This window comes from Harpia harpyja, chromosome 6, assembly GCF_026419915.1.
Source record: "Harpia harpyja isolate bHarHar1 chromosome 6, bHarHar1 primary haplotype, whole genome shotgun sequence".
Taxonomy (NCBI): Eukaryota; Metazoa; Chordata; class Aves; order Accipitriformes; family Accipitridae; genus Harpia; species Harpia harpyja.
In genome coordinates this window covers 59427153-59446051 of record NC_068945.1, presented here as the reverse complement: position 1 = coordinate 59446051, position 18899 = coordinate 59427153, and the positions used below count along the sequence as shown (strand labels likewise).

The 18899-nt window shown below is 37.5% G+C and overlaps 1 protein-coding gene across 2 annotated transcripts in view; it reads left to right on the top strand.

The window, feature by feature from the left end:
- The window catches only part of HGF (hepatocyte growth factor), a 60492-nt gene that overhangs the window by 17865 nt on the left and 23728 nt on the right, over positions 1-18899 (top strand). The window contains exons 5-7 of one of the 2 annotated variants that reach the window (XM_052790177.1): positions 4546-4673; positions 6347-6467; positions 11313-11431. In XM_052790177.1, the coding sequence (XP_052646137.1) occupies positions 4546-4673; positions 6347-6467; positions 11313-11431 (368 nt within the window). Of the gene's footprint in view, positions 1-4530; positions 4674-6346; positions 6468-11312; positions 11432-18899 lie in introns of both variants that reach the window. The other variant, XM_052790176.1, reaches the window with a different exon arrangement.

The window sequence follows — 18899 nt, the reverse complement described above, 5'->3', positions numbered from 1 at the left end:
TGGATCCCTTCCTTTCCTGTGTCAGTTTTTTGCAGCTGTCTATATCCTTTTGATCTTTTAGCTACTGGCAGAAACAAAACATCTGCGTAACTTCAGCCTGGGGTCTGGAAGTTTATCACTGTTTTCTAATTGACTCCCAGGAAACGGGTAATTCTAAAAAATAGATTATTAGGAAGCAAGGTATATTAGAAGTATTAGCCCACTTATTTGATCAGTAAATAATTGTTGTTACTGTATTTTGCATAGTTACTATTAATTCTCTATTTTTTGTAGAATATGTTAAACTCTATAAAGCACTTAGACCAGGCAACAAATACATGGAAAGGACTGAACAGATTATTGACATCCTTTCCTTCAGATCATACAAGCAATAACTAAAGACTGATGCAGCACATATGGGACTTAACTTTTGAGTTTAAGACCTGATATAGCGAGGAACAGAGGCCATATCTACACCTTGAGAGTAGACTTAGTTCAGCTATTTTGGCTAAAGAAAAAGAGGAGGAAACCAAAAACTGGTGCCAGTAAGAGTAATGGTAAAACCAGATTCAACCACAACAAATGTTGCTGGAAACTAGCAAAAGGACTATGAAGTACTGATCTACTATTTGACCAATTCTCTTTGAACCTTTTTGTACTGGCTTTAGCCATTTAGATAATAAACCCTTAAGAGCCAAAAACAAAGTGTCCTCTCACCCATAAGCTATCTACATTTCTGCCTTTTGCTGTGGACTGCCAGCATCAGCACTTTGTTTAGGAGGAGATTGCTAGTGAGGAACTGGGCTGTGCACTGCTCAGTCCTGTCCTGACCAAATCTATCCAGCGTGCAAGAGGATATCTTGGAACAACATTAAAAGGCAAAGGATACTTGGGTTCTTTCCTCTTATGATGTGTTACAAAGCTGAGCCTCAGGCTTGGACTCGGCTGCTTATAATATAGATGGTAGTGTGTCTGATTTTCAGTGCGAGACCAAAGCTGTCCTTAATTGTGAACATATGAAAAAAACCATCAGCTCCCACAGCAATGACCTCTTGAGACTCAACACCTTGAAGTATACAATCTTCATCTTTTAGAAGTGAAAGTTTTCTCAATAATTACAGCCTAAGCAAGAACAAGCATTATTCTATATAATATTCATATGACTTTATATAATTAAAGAAAGAAAAGTGTCTGGATAGTATATATTATCACTAAATTGCATTTTAATATACAGCATACACAGTTTTATCTACTACATTTAGACAGCCACTCTTCTATGATGAATTTTATGAGAATGACTTTTCTCCTGCCTTGTGCAATAAGTTTAATTTTTAAAAGGTCACTGGATAAATGAGGTGGCTGCATGCTAATTTTGTTTTTCAACATCAGAAAATATGATTTCATCATCAGAGACATGAGGGAGATGGGAAGAAGCAGACAGTAGTGGTGTGTTTGGAACTTATTAGTATGAAAGGCTTAGATTTTTAGGTCAGTTTTTCTCAACATCTGATTATCACAAAGTGCCACTGGAAAATAAATCCCTTTTCTCATATTCAAGGGAGAAATGTACTTTACAGATTTTTCATTATCTTTCTAGAAAGAATTGAAATAACTTCAGACTTTAAATTTGTGCTTGGATTTAACAAACTATATTTTTATTTATTTGTATTCCAGTAGAACCTGGAGATTCCCAGCTGAAATCAGAGTTCCATTATTTTCATCTCCATCCTAGTACAGATTACAAGACTATCTTTTTTTTATTTTTTTCTCTTAAGATTTTTTTATCTAAATGGATAAAGCCAATGCAAAAAGGGTTCAAAGAGAAATGGTCAAAGAGTAGACCAGTACTTCACAGGTTTTTTGCTAGTTTCCATGACTTTTGCTGTGGTCGGATATGTTTTTATCATTACTTCTACTGGCTTTAGTTTTTTGGCTTTTTTCTTTTTTTTTTTCCTTACCTAATATAGTTGAACTAAATCGGCAAACAGTTTTAGAAGTGGCTCTATCTTCCATTTCTGGGTGGGTCTTTACTGCATCTCATCTTTTCCTCCCTCAAGAATGTTGCTTCAGTACCCGTTGAAGCCATTTGTATTTCTGACCCATCTTGAGTTTCTAATGCTATTCTTTTAGACTTTTTTTTTTTTAATGTTCTGATAGCATATCTGATGTAATTTGAAATGCCTTTTCCCTATGTTTTCTAATGTCCATAATTTCTGAGCAGAAAGATTTTCCAGCAGGAAAATTAAATAAAATATTATAATATGCACTGACATACTACATTAACACATACACAGGTAGCAACGTCCCATCAGAAAAGTTTGTCCCGGGCTAACTTTAACTAAAAAAATTTGAGAGATTTATATTTCAAAACTACAGAGGAGAAACAGAAGCAACAATTTTATAGGCAGCAGTAATAACATAAAAATTATTCTCTTCACCAAAAATAAGAAAAGCGCTTTTAAGTAATGCTTCCACATTGCATTGACTAGAACCACAATGCTATTAACAGAGGTATTTTCCACTTCAGTTAGTTCAAAGATTTAATTAAAGGGAATAAAACATGATTTAAATGTCACGTCAGAATTTTCTTTTTGTTTCTTCCTCTTTCCCTCTCTCTCTCTTTTTTCTAATTTTTAATTTATTCATTTGTAACTTAGAATTTGCCAAGGACAGCAGGAACCATACATTTCTTTTCTGCTTTTGTATATAAATTAAATCAATGCAGCTGTATAAAGACTGTCCCAACTGCTTAGTTTAGTTTCCTAAGCTTCAAGTGTCTACTGTCTTCTAAAAGAAGTTAGATGAAATTTTATTCCTTTTTTTTTCCTCTAGCATATAGATATGTTTGATTTCCCTTGGTGATTAAAAAAGCCCACACCAAAACAAAACAACAACAATAAATACCAGAAAAAAACAACCAACCAACCAACCAAACACCCAAAATAGTGTTAGGCATTTTCAGAATAAAAGGTGCACTTTACTTGTGATATTTCCACCAGAATTCAAATTTACTGAAGAAAAAAAAACTGGAACAAGTCTTAGAAAGCTCAAAAATTAAAAAAGTTATTAAGTTGAATTACGAGTTTTGGGTGATCCCCTATGTATTTTGCCCAACCTTTCAATTAACACCAACAAAAAAAAGTATCTTCATGGAATTGAGCATAAGTTTGAATTTCATGTGTCTTTTAACCACAGAGATTTAGGTGCTGTTTAAGCATCACTGCAATGAAACTGGCAGTGAAGTGCCACAGGGTTTGTGTGCAATGTGCAGCCTGAGTGTGGTCATGAGCTCTTGCAGTGGCATTGAACAGAACCAGCTCTGGGGTGGGCTCCTTACTATGGGGTTAGCTATTCCCTATTTGTGGGGAAAAATAACTAGTATTACCTTTATGTATAAATATATATACATATATATATATATGTGTCTACATATATCTCTATATGTCAGTGTGTAAATGGGGTTTTCTCTAGAGGTAAGCGCATAATTTTACAGACAGCTAAGAACACAAACCCTTGACCCTGGAGAGTTTATATTTGATGGACTGAGCATAAGCAGCATTTTCATACTAAAAATGTGTGCTAGGCAAAAAATATAGTATTAGCTCACATTTCTATAAAATCACTAAAGAAAAACAAAGTGCTTAGCATTGGCCTGAGAACCCCTAATCTAAGAGAAAAATCTTAAGGGGCATTGTTATTTAATAGCCCCTTACAGCAAAAGCAGAAAATATAATGAAAGAGAGAGCACAGTTTAAGTCAGCTAGGTTGCTGTTAAATGACCTAATTTGTACGATAACAATGATGAGTCGGTCTATAAGCAGCAGACCCTAAGGTGACAACAGCGGGGCTTGGGCAGAACACGAAGCAAGACAGCTAAAGCAGGATCTGGGGAAATTTCTGATGCTGAAATGCAAAGCAGCCCATGGTTTCAGGCAGTGAAAGCCTCTCAGCGCGGTGTGTCACACTGTTCGGTCACGCTCACACGCTCCTGATGCTCAGTTCTAGCTGCTGCCTGACCAGGGATGGGAAGAGGTTTCTCTGCTTGTGGGCTTTATGTAGTAGGTGCACATTACGCCCAGCTGGGCCTGCTATATGTGCACAACACGCAAGGGAAAGGTGGGTCTGACATGACTATGGACCCAATGAATTTTTCCCCTATGCACCCAATATATTTTTCCCCCTGGTCCAAGGGCCTTCCACTGTTGTGTGAGTAGTTAGGAGCTCCTGAAGGAGAGCGCAGTGAGGGCTGGCAGGGAGTGTGCTTCTGGCTCTGCGGCAGATAGTTGGCTCCGGACGCCCGAGGGATGGGAGTAAAACTCGCTAGAGCAAGCTACGCGCTAGACAAATTGTCCCAGATTTAGGCCGTTGATTGAGTAATCCTTACTGAAGATGTGTATTTGTGTATGGACAGATATTTGGGTGTGTGCATTTGTTTAAGCAGGGTGGAGGGAGAAGGAAGCAGAAATGTTTCTAAATGTCTGTAAAAAATAATATGATTAACACCGAAGTTTGCATGCTCTTATACTGTAATGATTGTCATTTTAAAACTAGCTTTTTGCCTTCGAGCTATCGGGGTAAAGACCTGCGGGAAAACTACTGTCGAAACCCCCGAGGGGAAGAGGGAGGGCCGTGGTGTTTCACCACCAGCCCAGAGACCCGCCATGAAGTCTGCAACATCCCCCTCTGTTCACAAGGTAAGCCAGCACGGCTCGCGTGGAAAGTTGCCTTTTCTCTGCTGACAGAGAATAGTTTTGCTTCCAATAGTTTCAGTGACTCTTGCTCATGGCCTTTGGAGAAAGACTAGGTGATTTCTCAGCAACAATAACTCACGTAGCAAGAAAAGCACTTATTACAGAAAGAGATCTTGTTATGTTCCTGTACTCTGGAAGACTTGAACAAGCTTTCAGGCTCAGCAGCTTTTTTTCAGGTCATGGAGGAGCTGGAACAATGAAGTTTTGCTGATTGCACAAATGTGACCCTTTTTTCACTTGTCTAGTCCATAATGAATCCATTAACAATTTCAGTATTACTATGTGATAAAATCAACTAGTGCCATTCCATGGTAAAATCAAATTTTCTTCTTCTTTTTGATGAAAATATAGATACTGAATTACAGGATGAAAGCTCAATCTAAGCATGCATTTTGTTTTTCAAATGAATACTATAAATAAGTAAAACTTTTTATAAATCCAATCCCATTCAACTTTCAAGTTACAGAATTTGAAAGACACTTCATGTGCACCATTTCATTTGTTAAGTTCTGTTAACCTCCAAACTAAGCTCTTATATCTTGCTAATCAGCCAATTCAGTTCCAGTCAATCAACCCATTTAAATTCTCAAGATTGGATGCCTTTAATTTTCCTGCTAATGTGTCATGTGCAATAGCTATGCAGTGGTGGCGGAAGAAAAGGGAGAGGGAGGGAGGGAGGAAGAGAGTGATATACAAGGAGCTTGAAAATCTATTAAAAGCTAACATTTACAGATCAATTTAAGTGAGCTTCAAATGGGATAAAACCTGGAGCTCACTGCAGGATGAAGACTTTGGTAGCAGATGTTTTAACCGAAGAGTGAGATCTGTAATTGCATAAATTAATATTTACTAAGTGATCCTTCGTTACAATTACTCTAATTAGGGGCACTTGAGAAATGTGTCTATAGTTAATTATGGTGAATTTATTTTATATTTTAAGTCTAATCATGCTAAATTATTAAGCATATTTTGTTCAACAGTGATTTCAAATCCCTCTGGTAGCTTTTGTCCACCCTCCATCCACCCCCCACTTTCCCAAACCAGGGCTGAAAATGTATCATAGTTTAAGCTGCCAAAAAGAATTAGTATCGAAAAGAAACAGTATCATATGTAGCTGAAAGTGCTGGGAATTTAAAGAGACAGACTGTACTGCATGAAATTGCGATTCAGCCATTATTCTGGACTTAAGTAGGGCTGTTATTACACTATGACTTAGAGTGATTTAGAATTACGAATGTTACTTAATTAGAAAATATCACCTCTGAAAAATACTCCTTCATTAGATGTGTGTCTCTCTCTGTTACTAACCATAAGTAAGGTTAAAAATCTGCCAGGGACATGAATGCCTCTAGCAGCTCACACCTACCTGCCTCAAAACCATAAGTGTCCTATAAAGTGATACCAAATTTAAGCATCTGGATTAGATTCAAGAAAGAGATGCAGTTCTATTCCAAAGGATATTTCCCATACCAACCTAACTAAAAGACACCGCTTTTTTATACCTCTCTAGGTTGGTTTCAATTTATAACAGCAGGGATATGATTTAATTTAAATTTTTTTGTGTGTGCTATAAGACATCAACATAATAAATGACTAGTACATATTTTTTTTCCTAGTTGAATGCATGACCTGCAATGGAGAGAGTTACAGAGGGCCAATGGATCACACCGAGTCGGGCAAGGAGTGTCAGCGTTGGGATCTTCAGAGACCACACAAGCACAAATTTCGTCCAGAGAGGTAACCTCTCCTCCCCGCAAGCAAATCCATGTGGTTATAATGTGAAAACTACACACGTTCTGGAACCAGTTGGGCAAAATCAACATTAGCTGAACTGAAATTTATGGAGTTCACCAGTTTTAGTTGCTTGGGCTTCTGGTCCATTGTGTGTGCCGGCTGGCTCCTGTCACGATGGAGATGCAGGATGGGGACTAGAGGCCAGTTTGTGCAGTTGTGGCTACATCCCATGGCTGTGAAGTGCAGTGATGTACATGCACTGCATTAATTGCTCAAAATTTCCTCCTAGCTTCATTGACAGTAAAAAATTAACCTCTGAATATTTCTGTATACATTGTGATGCAGTTTCAGTCAGCTTAGAATACCTTAAAGTAATCACAAAGTAAATAATGATTAAAAGTCATAAATTTTTGTAAGAGTTCTTAACACAGTTAGTGAATACAAGCTTGCAACATTGTGAAGTCAGAGTAGGCTCCTTTTTTGAAATATTGACCAGCTTTAAAGCTGTAGATGGTCTTCTGTTGTAATCAGGTTTAAGTATCCAATTTGTTTGATAAAAATACTTGCCCGCTACAAGTTTTTTTGCGGCCTGGTAAAGGGGTTCATCGTTCTGTTTAGCATTTTATGCACATGGATTTATATTTTAGACTTTTCTCTTTTTTTAATTTAGGCATAGACACATAATGCCAAAAGATGAGTCAGAAATAACAAGACGAAGTGCATCCCCATTAGGGTTTGTCTTAGAAGGTAAAATTCACCCGACCGCAAAGGGTCATCTATAATACACACTTTTGGAAGGATTTTGTGTGGGGGTTTAGGCCACACAGGAGGGCCTTTGTGTTTCTCTTAAACTTGACTAAAGTTTCAATTTAGTTTTACTCTGGATTTTGGATTAACTCCATTTATAAAGTGGATTGAATAAACTTAAACTGCCAGAGGAAGACTGCAATAATCAACAAACTCAGAATGATTGAGACCTTCCACTGAAAATATCTTTATATATGTTGAAGTGTTGAACTAAACAAAGCATCATTTTTATACTCAGAAATATGGGTACTGGTAGTAGATTTTAGAAAGCCTGATTATTTATCAAAACATTAAGGATCTGCAGTTTTGGAGTTTATGTGATATAACCTCTTTTTCCTCTTGGCTCAGATGATCTACTTCATGAGTAATAGCAGGCTATTCCGAAGTCCTGCTACAATAAATATTTTGTATTAGCAGACTGGGACTGAAGATAATCTGTTTCTGAGTTTTGCCATGCACTTGCTGTGCATTCTAGAATAAGTCACAGAAAGAATTTTGTTCCTTGGGAGTGAAACATTCATAGAACTTCTGGGAACAAACAATAATACTTTTACTGTCAGGAGGAAATTTCCTTTTTCCGTTAATTTTGGATTGTTTGCAAAATGACTTTTCAGACTAACTGCAATCTCATGAATGATCGCCTTCCTCCTTGTAAGATTTCCTTCAGAAAATGTCTTCTTGAGAGTTTTGAGACTGTAATAAAAATGCTTTTTTTAGCAAAAAGCAACCCATCCGGGTTGAACTCATCTGTATGGGCTTTCAGAAGAGTAACTGGGGTCTAGTACATTTCTAATACACTAATGTTAATTAACATCACGGAATGGTCAGTAAAGGTAGTGACAATTATACTTTGATTATACTAGCTTTTAAAAATGTTGTGGGCTTTGGTTTGTTTGGTGTTTTTTTTAATAGTCATTTAAGTTGAAAATAAAAGCGGAGGTCTGGAACAAATGATCCATTAAAATACAGCAATCTCTAGAGAGGCTTATAGTATATCATCTAGGGGTAATGTGAATAACCTGGAAACCAGGAAGGACTAGCTGGACAGATTTAAACTTATTTTCATTTATGGATCCATCAGTTGCAATGATGAAGAAAGAGAGGTAAAACTAGTAATCTTTTCAAATGCTCCTGTCTACCTGCTATTGACAATGCTTTCAGTTCAGGGTGAGTACATCTCACTTTTCCTTTTTTGTGACCTCAGTGAATTGTTCCACACTTATTCCCTTCAGAGGTCAGTTACTGAAGAGAATTGATAATACCTGTTTACTTAGATGTGATTGAAGCTAGCAGTAGGATTTCCCCCAAACAGCTCCTGCATGGCCCATTTTTAGCTATTAGTGGAGGCAGAACTGTATTCTGAAACCCCAGTTCTCTCGTGTACTGTTCATGGGCAGGATTATGCCTCAGTATGGAAGGAAGACTGTTGAGAATAATGACTTAGGCATAGAGTAGCATAGAGAAGCAACAGTTTTCTCCTCTTCTGCTCAGATTTTCTGGTCAAAATCAAATATGCTGTGAAAATAGGTACTTACTGCATGGAGGAAAGTGGGGTTGAAGTGTAGTATAAGAGTTGAATAACTGCAGGTATCCTTTTATTAAAATACTCTGGTTTATATCTCTTGTATGAAAATTTACTTTATATAAAATCAAGTTTCCAGTCTTGCATGTCTTTAAAAATAAAAAGAAGAGGAAAAGAAATATTGGTGAAGAGTTTTAGACACTAAGTTTCAGTTTAGTTCCAGCAGAGCTAGACATCAGCATCTGTCTCTTTAAAGAGAATAAATGTTATCTTTGTCTAACACTTTTTCCCCCCTAGCAACTGAGAAAAAGTCTTGATTTTAACACCAGATGTGTATCTTAATGCTTCATTTCAGTTTCAGCAGGGAAGTACAGCTACTGCAGTTTCAAGGGGAAAAAAAAAAGACATATGTAGGGTTCTGAAAGATCTTGGAAACCTCAGGCTCTTTGCTGGGTCTAAGCAAGAGGTCTGTGCCTGAGTGTACTGGGGAAGGAGGAGTGTGCAGAGCAGAGAGATAGGTTCTCAGGGAATCCTCCACAGTCTCACTGTTGAATCGTGTGGAACAGTTTGAAGTTCTGTTGTTTATCTTATCCCTAATATTTGTGTCTTAAAAGTGTTAGTTGGCCTTTTCCATAGGAACTGAGGAACTGTTGCTTGCTGGATGTGAAGGAAAGCAGAAGCATGCCTGAATATTGTGGGAAGAATCAGTGACTGGGAAAGCTGTTGTTGCTCTAGAAAAGGGCACATAGATATAGCAGGTGGAAAGATACAGTTTGTGAATATCCATCCCACAAAGACACTCAAAGCTTGATTCTGGAAGAACTGTTACACCTCTGCTTAAGTTTTAGTTAGTAAATAACACATTTGTTGACATACTGTGGGAACATGTCATATAATATTAGGAAGGACAGAGCATTCAGTGCTATGAGAGACACTTGCCTTCTAGAGAGTGGATTCTTTACACCCCCAGTTGTTTTGAATGTTTTTTGGGAGCTATGACTGTAGATACCTTGTCATTCCTGGCCTCACCTTGGTTCCTGGGTAGTGCCATGGACCCTCCATTGCTATATGACATGGAGCATGTGCTGCCAACATCAAAGCTCATTACTGCACCTACTGGGTGACCAAAGCCTTCTCGTTTTCTACTATACTATTAGCCCATTAACTGTTTTCTTGCGAAATCCTTGGACACAATTTGTTTCTTTACAGTTAGTCTTCTACCTCGCAGAAAACAGGGTATTGCTACTAGGTCTGAAACTACTACATTCTTGACTGCCCTTGAATTCTTAGTTTTGTGAGGTTTCTTCTTGGTGGTTTTAGTGTTGGGGTTTTTTTTTTTGCTTGGTTTGGTGGTGGTGGTGGTGGTGAGGGTTTTTTTGTTGTTTGTTTGGGTTTGGGTTGGGTTTTTTTTGGTTGTTTGGGTTTTTTTATTATTCTAGTTATAAGCTGTCCCTGTCCCTTGTATAGATGAAGGAACCTGATTTTTCCCAAGGAATGGGAGATCAAGTTGCAAATGCATAAGTCAAAATTAGGATGATTGTTTGACAGAAAAAGCATCCTAGAAAAAACACAGTTGTAAATCATATTTTCCTCTGCTTGTGTGTAACACATCTGCTTGCAGTTGTAAACGGGTTCAGGTTCCCAGGTAGTTAAGTTTATTGTTCTCTTACATATTTTTCATGTTTCCCTCAGGGGCAAATTTACTTTTTGTTTCCTTTACAAATATGTTTCAATAAAAGTGGAAAACCACGATAATTTATATTCACTGGAGAAAAAAAAAAGTATGCATTTATCTCCTTCTCTTTAAGTTTATAGATGTTAATATAGCACATTTATGCAAAAAGAACCTCCTTATCTTGAATATCTGCCTGATTGTTCAAAGATGGCAGTAGGAACATGGGAACAATCAAATAGCACAATAGTTTCAAATCTTAATGAGATAAAGTCAGACGGAAGTTAATTCCTTATTTTTCTCCTTTTTTTCCCCAATGCTTGAAATGAGGGCATGACCTAGAATGAGCTCTATTACAAAAATGGAGCTATCATTAGTAACATAGCTATTCAAAATAGCTTCCAGTTTGAACCCAGGGCTGTTGCACTGAAGAACCTGTTTTCTTAATGAGTCCAGCATGTCAGGCAGTGTTTGTATAATCCACACTTAATTGGGCTGTTTTAAAAAAATGAGTGGCTTTAGAGTCTGGTCATCAGTTGACAGACACAAGAGCAAGAGTTTAGCAATTAGCAGAGTTAGCCCATCCGGTATCCTGTGCATTAGCACAGCAGGGAAGCCCCTCAGTGGAGGTCTGATTCTGCTGCATATTTGGAAAGAGATTTTATGTTATTAACTTTCTAATAATGTTAAAAGAGTATCTGCATCCATCTCACAGGATCAGATCCAAGGTTAATGGTAACTGGTTCTTGTTTGCCTCTGCCAAAGACTGTCCTTTAAGTACCTTGTACGAGCCTGTGCAGTGTTGCCAGGAAGACTTCGCTGACACGTTTCTCGTTGTGGTTTGCAGATATCCTGACAAGGGCTTTGATGATAATTATTGCCGCAATCCTGATGGCAAGCTGAGACCATGGTGCTACACTCTTGACCCTAACACCCCCTGGGAGTTCTGTGCAATTAAAACGTGTGGTGAGTTCAAGCAAAATTTATTGCTTCCTTTTCCTTTCCAAAATCTGGACACAGATAGCTCAAGCAATATAGGACCACAGCTAGTTCATTCATTGCACTTCACTGACTTCTAAAACATGGCTTTCAGAGAGGATCTCCTATAAAGACATTGTATATAATCTGGACAGGAAATAAAAGAGTTGCATGTTACTTAGCACTGGAATATGTGTATATCTTACGTACAGGAAATTGCATTAAAAGGTAGGAAAATCGAGAACTAAAAAAGTGAGGCAACATCATCATGAAGAACTCATGTACAGTATTAGTTTGGCCATGCTGGGCATCTGCATTACAGTTTGGGAGCAGGTGCATGCACACCTTCCCTACTCAGTGCTCTCTCTGTCAACAACCGTTCATTGCTTTGTTTTCTTCTTGTGCATTGTGCGGTTCTAAGCCTCAGCTCCTGCACACTATTTAGCCTTGTGCTGAAGACAGAATTATTAATTTCCTCATGAGTTTCTCTGTGATATTCAGCACTCCAGTATCAAAGCACTCCATGGGCAATTAATTTCTTTTCATCCGTCAACTACAAGATGGTCGCTTTTGTTATTCTCACTTTACAGACAGGGAATTGAATCAAAGTAACATTAAGGTATAGAAGTATTGGATGCCCACTTTGAGATGCTCTAGTTCAGAATTTTTAGAGCATTCTGTGGTGTGTTCTATCTTCAAAGCCCAGATCCTCCTAACTTTGGTGGTAGCCCTGACAGCTCTGTTCTACTGATCATTAGATATCTTAAATGAGCAGTACGGGGACAATGAGAAGGTAAAATTATTGGACATCCCTTGAAAACTTGGGTAAAGTAATTTTTCTAGACTTTCATGGTAATATTGGGGCTGAGGCAGATGGTAGAATTAAGTTTTGCTGGGACATGCTTTAATCAGGAAACCGATATTTACATCCCTGAAATTCCTTGCCTCATTCACAGCTTGTGGGACCTACAGGTGGTAGTCTCCTCTCTTATCTCCCATACTTCTCATTGCCAGATTTGGGGTCCAATTTTTTGCCCTTAGTAAACTGGCAACATGTGAAATAATCAATGTACAAACATGATCTTAAAGGCAGTCTTGTCATACCTAGGCAGATTATTTTTATTCTCTTTACTCAAAATACTTTGTTTATAACATCTTGGGAATAAAGGCAATTTCTGAAATGAGGCATGACTTTAACTGAATCCATACTGTAGAAGCCTGTCAACTTCATGTGCCCCAGCCCTGTGGCAGAGCCCCCAGGAATACAGGCAGAAAAACGAAAACAGTATTTTTGGATTTTCAGTGAAGTAGAGGGAAAGGGAAGCTTCTAAAACTGCTCAGTGAAACTCAATGTCATGTTAGCTCATGAGAAAGTCCATTTCTCTTAGATCTGCAGTTTTGGAAACTACAATTTCCTTTGTTGTCCTGCTTCAATTTTGACCAAAATTAAGTGTTAAAAACAAAATATCCTCGAAACCAGACACTCTGCTTTTCATCTAGCTCTAAGTGTCATTTCAGTAGGCTTATGTCATTGTAAAATTCATTTGGCTGTCTTGGGAGGAGGATAGAAGAAGAGAATAGATACTATTAAAAAGAACAATAAGACTTACCTGAAACTGGATTTATGTAAGAGTCCAAAAAAGGGGGGGTGGGGAAGAAAAATAATAATAAGCATAAAAAGAGTGATTTTTAATGACTGTTTAATTTTCAGGGTTCTCTGTATTTTGTTGTTGTTGTTATATAAATGAAGATAAACCGTTACTGGGGTATCTAAAATCCATATAAAATAGAGACAGTGGTGGATCTTAAGAAAAGTCTGTTTCCATAATGTAATCCTGTATTTTTCCTATAATGTTATTATATATATAAATACTGGGGGTGGGGGTAGGGGGTGTGTGGAGAGAGAAGATGGAATGGCTCTGGCATGAACCTTTATGTGTGAGCAGTTGCTGCCTAAAGGGGGAAGCATGGGATTCTCTGTCTTCACTTGGAATTCTTACCAAACCAAATTATGCCACGTTTTCTGCTTCCACCACCAATAGTTTGGAATTTTATGTCCTTGCTTGTTCTTGGCTTAGGCCAGTGTAATGTCTTGGGGTGTCAGTCACATCTTACCAATTAGTCAATTGTTTGAAATCCAAAGGTTGAGTAAGAATACTCTCAATGTACTTCCTGATGGAGAGTAATTGAACTTATTCTGCACTATCATATGTCATTGTAAATCCAGTATAAACTAGTTAAAATTAGCAAAATTATTCCACTGTAAAAAAAGTGAGGTTAATTTGCTACTTTGGGCAATGTCTGTAATCAAGTTCTCCAAAGAGAGAAGAAACTTAACAGGACTACTGCTTGTTTTGTGTCAGGCACCCATTAAGTCACACCCATGTTGAAAGTCTTGCCTGTGAACTACAGTACTAATTCATGTAACTGTATCTAGAGTTACTGATAATCTTTGATAACAGGGAAAGTTCAGTCTTTCCCCGTTGTGAACACAGTCTTGCTTAGCTCTATAACTGAATCATCTTTCCAATTTTTTAGTTAATTCATTAAATTAGGGGTTGTTGTTGTTTTGGATTTTTGGTTTGTGTTTTTTGGTTTGTTTGGGTTTTGATTTTGTTGTTTTTTTTTTTTTTAACTAAACTGTGCTTCCTACATTTCTCTAATTATTAGATAATACATGAATAATATGTAGCATACTAGATTTGTTCTTTTCCCCTGGTAGAAGTGTTTTTATTATGAAAAAAATATATTCCTAAGTTACAGCTGACTGTTTCACAAATGCAACTTTTATAAACCTTTATCCTTTGGCATTTCCTGAGCTGATGTGTCAGTGTTCTGAGGATTCACATCTGGCTTCATTGGTCACGTAAGCTTACAGTCCATGCAACTTTCAGTATCTACAGTCTGGCTTAAGCTTTATAAAATACTTGGGTGGGAGATCTCCTGCAAACTACTGTAATGTCACCTTTGTCTACCCAAGTCACAATTAGAGTCCTGAAGAAAAGGTAATCATTAAAATGAAATAAAAAAACCTCAAAACAAAACAAAATCCATAATGTAGTGATTTTAATGTTGTGATGAAAGCCTTTTGTCTCATTTATAGGCAAAAGTTGACTGAATTAACTAGAAATACTTTCATCTTCAGTTAGTATATTAAGATCAGTGGAAATTTCACATGCAAAACTGTATTTTCACTGCAGAAAACTGTAGATCTTTGGAAATTACTGAAGCAATCTATATGAGGAAGAATACAGAAGTAGTGATCTTGAAAGTGTTTAATCTGGCAGACGTTTTCAAGGGTATTTAACACAGGCATATGGCATTGTCCTTTACATAAGATGCGGTGCTGCTCAGTGCTTTCCTTCATAACCTAGTAAGGGAATTTATTGCTGATGTTACTGTTATATCACCAGCTCGGTGACCAACATACCAACACAAAATATCAAAGCCCTGTTTTCAGTTCTCACTCTTTCTTGAGGCACATAGAAAAGCTGTTTTCCCACTTCCTAGCAGGGAGCCCAAAACACTAAGTCATTCTGGGTTTCAGTGGCTGCGCTATTGTCTGAAGCTGTGGCTGTGTGCAATCTCAGTACACTACACAGAGAACATCATGAGTTATATGTCTTTATAGCTTTGTGGTTTGGATTCTCACACAGGTTTTTAATTCCTATGCTGAGGACCGTTTATATATTTTACAAGAAATACTAATTAGAAAAAATGCTTTGCAAATCCAAGTCCTTGGACCATATACAAAAACGTAGGTGTCCTCTCTTTGGGGGAGTGACCACAAGGCAGCATGCTGCTTGTGGCTTTTGCTACATGTCATGAGTACTAGTATGCTCTATAGCCAAAATGCTGACAACAGCTCATATACAAAATTTGCGGCAAAAAAGTCAGTGGAAGGAAGCATTCAGAAAATAAATATGTTTTTAAGACTGAAGAGACAGGAAGGCATTGTAACTTTATTTCCAAGCACAGAAGGCAGCATAAAACATTGTGGCTTACAGCCAGGGCTGTGAGAAAGAGATGACAGGAGCAATTAGGGATTAGAGATGGCTCAAGCTGCAAAAATTGGATCTGGATTAAGACTTCAGGGACCCCAGGATTGGTTTGAAGTTGCTCACATATGTGTCTGTGGTTTTGGCTTGAGACAATTTTTAGTTAGAAGAGAGGATAAAAGGACAACTATAACAGCAATAAAGAAGTGTAGGATGAAATGAAGAAATGGAAGCAGTGACAACAAATATGAAAAAAGAAAATGACTGTTACTTTGGCATGAATGAGGACATGGACTGCAGGGAAGACAGGAGTGGGGAGCTAATACTGCTTATAAAAAAAAAAAAAAGCATGGGTGTGCTTCTGTGGATGAGCTACAGGGCTATGAGAGAGGTGCTGAGGCCCAGAAATGAACCTACATATGTCAGTCATTCAAGAGCTGCAGAGCTATATGGAATTATTATGGTAAGGGCAGTGTTTGGTTGCCGTCTACCTGATTTCCAACCAACCCAGCTGATTTTACCATGGATTTAGCCTTTGCTGTCAGTACTCATAGGCAGTAGGTGACTGGAGCCCCAAAAGCCCTGAGAGAATTCAATAAAGGTCTGGGTTTGATGGGAAAGAGCAAGTAATAAAACAGCAAAATTGAGAACCTAGGTGTAAAATGAACCATTGCAGCATGCCTACAACTTTTGAGAAGGCACAGTGTCACCAATATTAGATTACTCATTCTTTAGAAGCAGAGATTTCAACTGCCCGTTTGAATGTGAAGCTCTGATAAAAGAGTTACTTGTTGAATCAGCATGTAAACAAATAAATGTCCCACTCAGTTTAAGCTTAATATTTATGTAAATAAAGATGTTTATAGAAAGGAGGCAGTGAAGAGACTGATGTGTAGTAGTTGATAAAGTGTTACCTTCCAGCTTGTTTCATGTGGAGGCATAGCAGAGGTCCAGCATTCATTGTGAATGCAACAACTTAATCTACATTTCCTCAAAAAGGATCCTTCTCAGATGCTTTTCATAATCTCTGTGACAGTTTTGGAAGTGAGATTTAAGAGCTCTAAACCTGCAGAAATCCAGATTTTTTTTTTAAATGGATTTAAACTAAAAATTGTTTGGGTTTAAAGCCTAATTGTAGATACTGGAACAACCTGGAAAGATCTCTCTGTGCTCAAGGACAAATGAACTGTAGGTGTGCAGGTTTTAGGTGACAATGAGTTCTTCAGTACTGTGATTCTTAAGCTTAAGACTAATTTATTTCTTCACTTTCTCATATGTTTTTACTGAAAAAAACCCCAAAACACTAGAAATCAGTGTTGGGGTTTTTTTCCATGTTTCATGTACTGTGAGATAGTACCTTGAAGGAAACACGTCGAAAGAAAAGAACTGCCACTATCATACTGCCCAGAGCTATAGATCATATTGCTTGAGGTAGGGATGCCTGGAGGCAGTGTAACTGAGCATGAACAGCTTCTCACCATAATGTCACTCAAGTTTCTTACTGACATTTGCAGAATTGTGTGGATCGTGTTTTTGAGGACTTTGCTGTGTTTAGAACACTTTTGTTACTGGATTAGGCACCTCTTGTCTTTTAAAATTTACTTTTTAAAATCTACTTTTAAAAATCTTTTGTTACAAATCAGGGCACATTTTCCTTTTGTTGACTGGCACACTAGGAAAGACATTGCAACAATATAAGCAAAAGTAGGAATTTTCCTGATGAAGTAATTTAGGACTCTGCTTCTTTTCCAACTATGTCTTTTTCCAAAAATACATAGATAGTATTACCATGAAAAACCATGAATACTCCAGCAAAATTCCTACCTTCTTTTAAGTCAGTAGGAGTTTCACCATTGACCTAAAATTTGTGCAGGATTTTCTTCTGGGTCATTGGGATTAAAGACAGAAATAGTACTCTAACTGGTTACTTCAGCTGTAGAATGACTCAAGGCCCCTGCTGATTCCCTCATGCTGGCATTACTGTGAGAACCAGAACTAAGACGACTATCTGTGGCTTTACACATGAAACTCTGGATAATGTTTCGTCTCTTTACTTAAGCATCTATGAATGCATGATCTGGCCCTTATTAATGAAGTTATGTATTTTGAGGTATCAAAATATGGAGGGTTTTATGGAAAAAAGGAAACCTTTGCATTATTGCATTTTGGCTAGGGACTTCAGAGTGAATAGGTGAAGATGGAAATACTACTAACAGGAAATCCTCAAGTAGCTGTCTGAATTACATGGTTAATTTGAGTCATCCAGAATACAAAGAAAAATTACAACAAAGTTCAAAAGTAACAAAATGCTGCTAGACAATTACCAAATTCTTCTGTTCACAATGAAGTTTCATACAGGAATAAGAAGTGACATTTAATTAACAAATCATAAATAGTAGTCTTGCATAAGATGATATTTTGTGTGATCTTCCTTTAGCAGTACTTTTTATCTCAGTTCAGAGCTATAAAAGCTGAACTGGAACAACAACAACAACAACAACAGAGTACTTCTAATATGAAATTAAAGTACCTGCCTGCATAGTGAGGATTGCTTATTAAACTTAAATTCATCTTCTAACTTAATTCTTAATGTCTTTCTCATTGGAAGAAGCCCTTGGAGTTGCAGGTCTTAATTTATATTTTACAGGAATTGCTAGGGTAAGAATGGGGATTCAGCCTTAGTGATTTTTAGCTTGAACTTGTTTCCGCCTTGTAAGAGAACTGACGAGTGTGGTCTCAGGACTTTTTCACCAATGCTCTGCACATCTGACGTTCATGCTTGGAGTTATTAAGCTTTAGATAATTGGTTATGTGGGTAACAAGAGTAATTAGCCTCAAGACCAAGACCAGTACTGAATGGAGATGACTAAGTTGTAGGCTTGGACAACCTGGACTGTTCTTAAAGTTTGGCAACTGCCTTATAGTCTACAGAGCACCTCTGTAATGCCTGGTGAGGCAGGCACTGCTCCTCAAGCTTTTGCATGTCCCTCTGTGCATCCAGGCAACCTTTCATTACCATGAACAGGGAACTGTTCCCATCATGCCTGTTTGTGGAAATCACCAGCTGAATGAAGGATTTCTTGAGCCTTTTTTGATATTTTTTGAGCTTTCTGTGAGACTCAAGAACTCAAGAGCCAGAAAAGGAGGGAGGTTGTTTCTGAGGGCACAAGCCCTCAGAATTTTGGAATTAAATGTCAGAAATATTTTGGAGTCTCAATTTTCATGTTTGAAAATTAGGTATTAGTAGGAAATGCAGGTGGTATAGCAAGAGTTTGGGGAGGGTTTTGTGGACCTTTTGGAATGATAGAATTACTTTATTAATCCAAATAAAAAGATTTTATTGATCCTCTTCATGACTAGAATTCTTATTGAGAGCTGCCACAAAGTAGTAGTAGTAGATAATCCATCACACATTGCAGATTTTGAAATATTTTCTCTCTTAGCCATTATACTGTTAG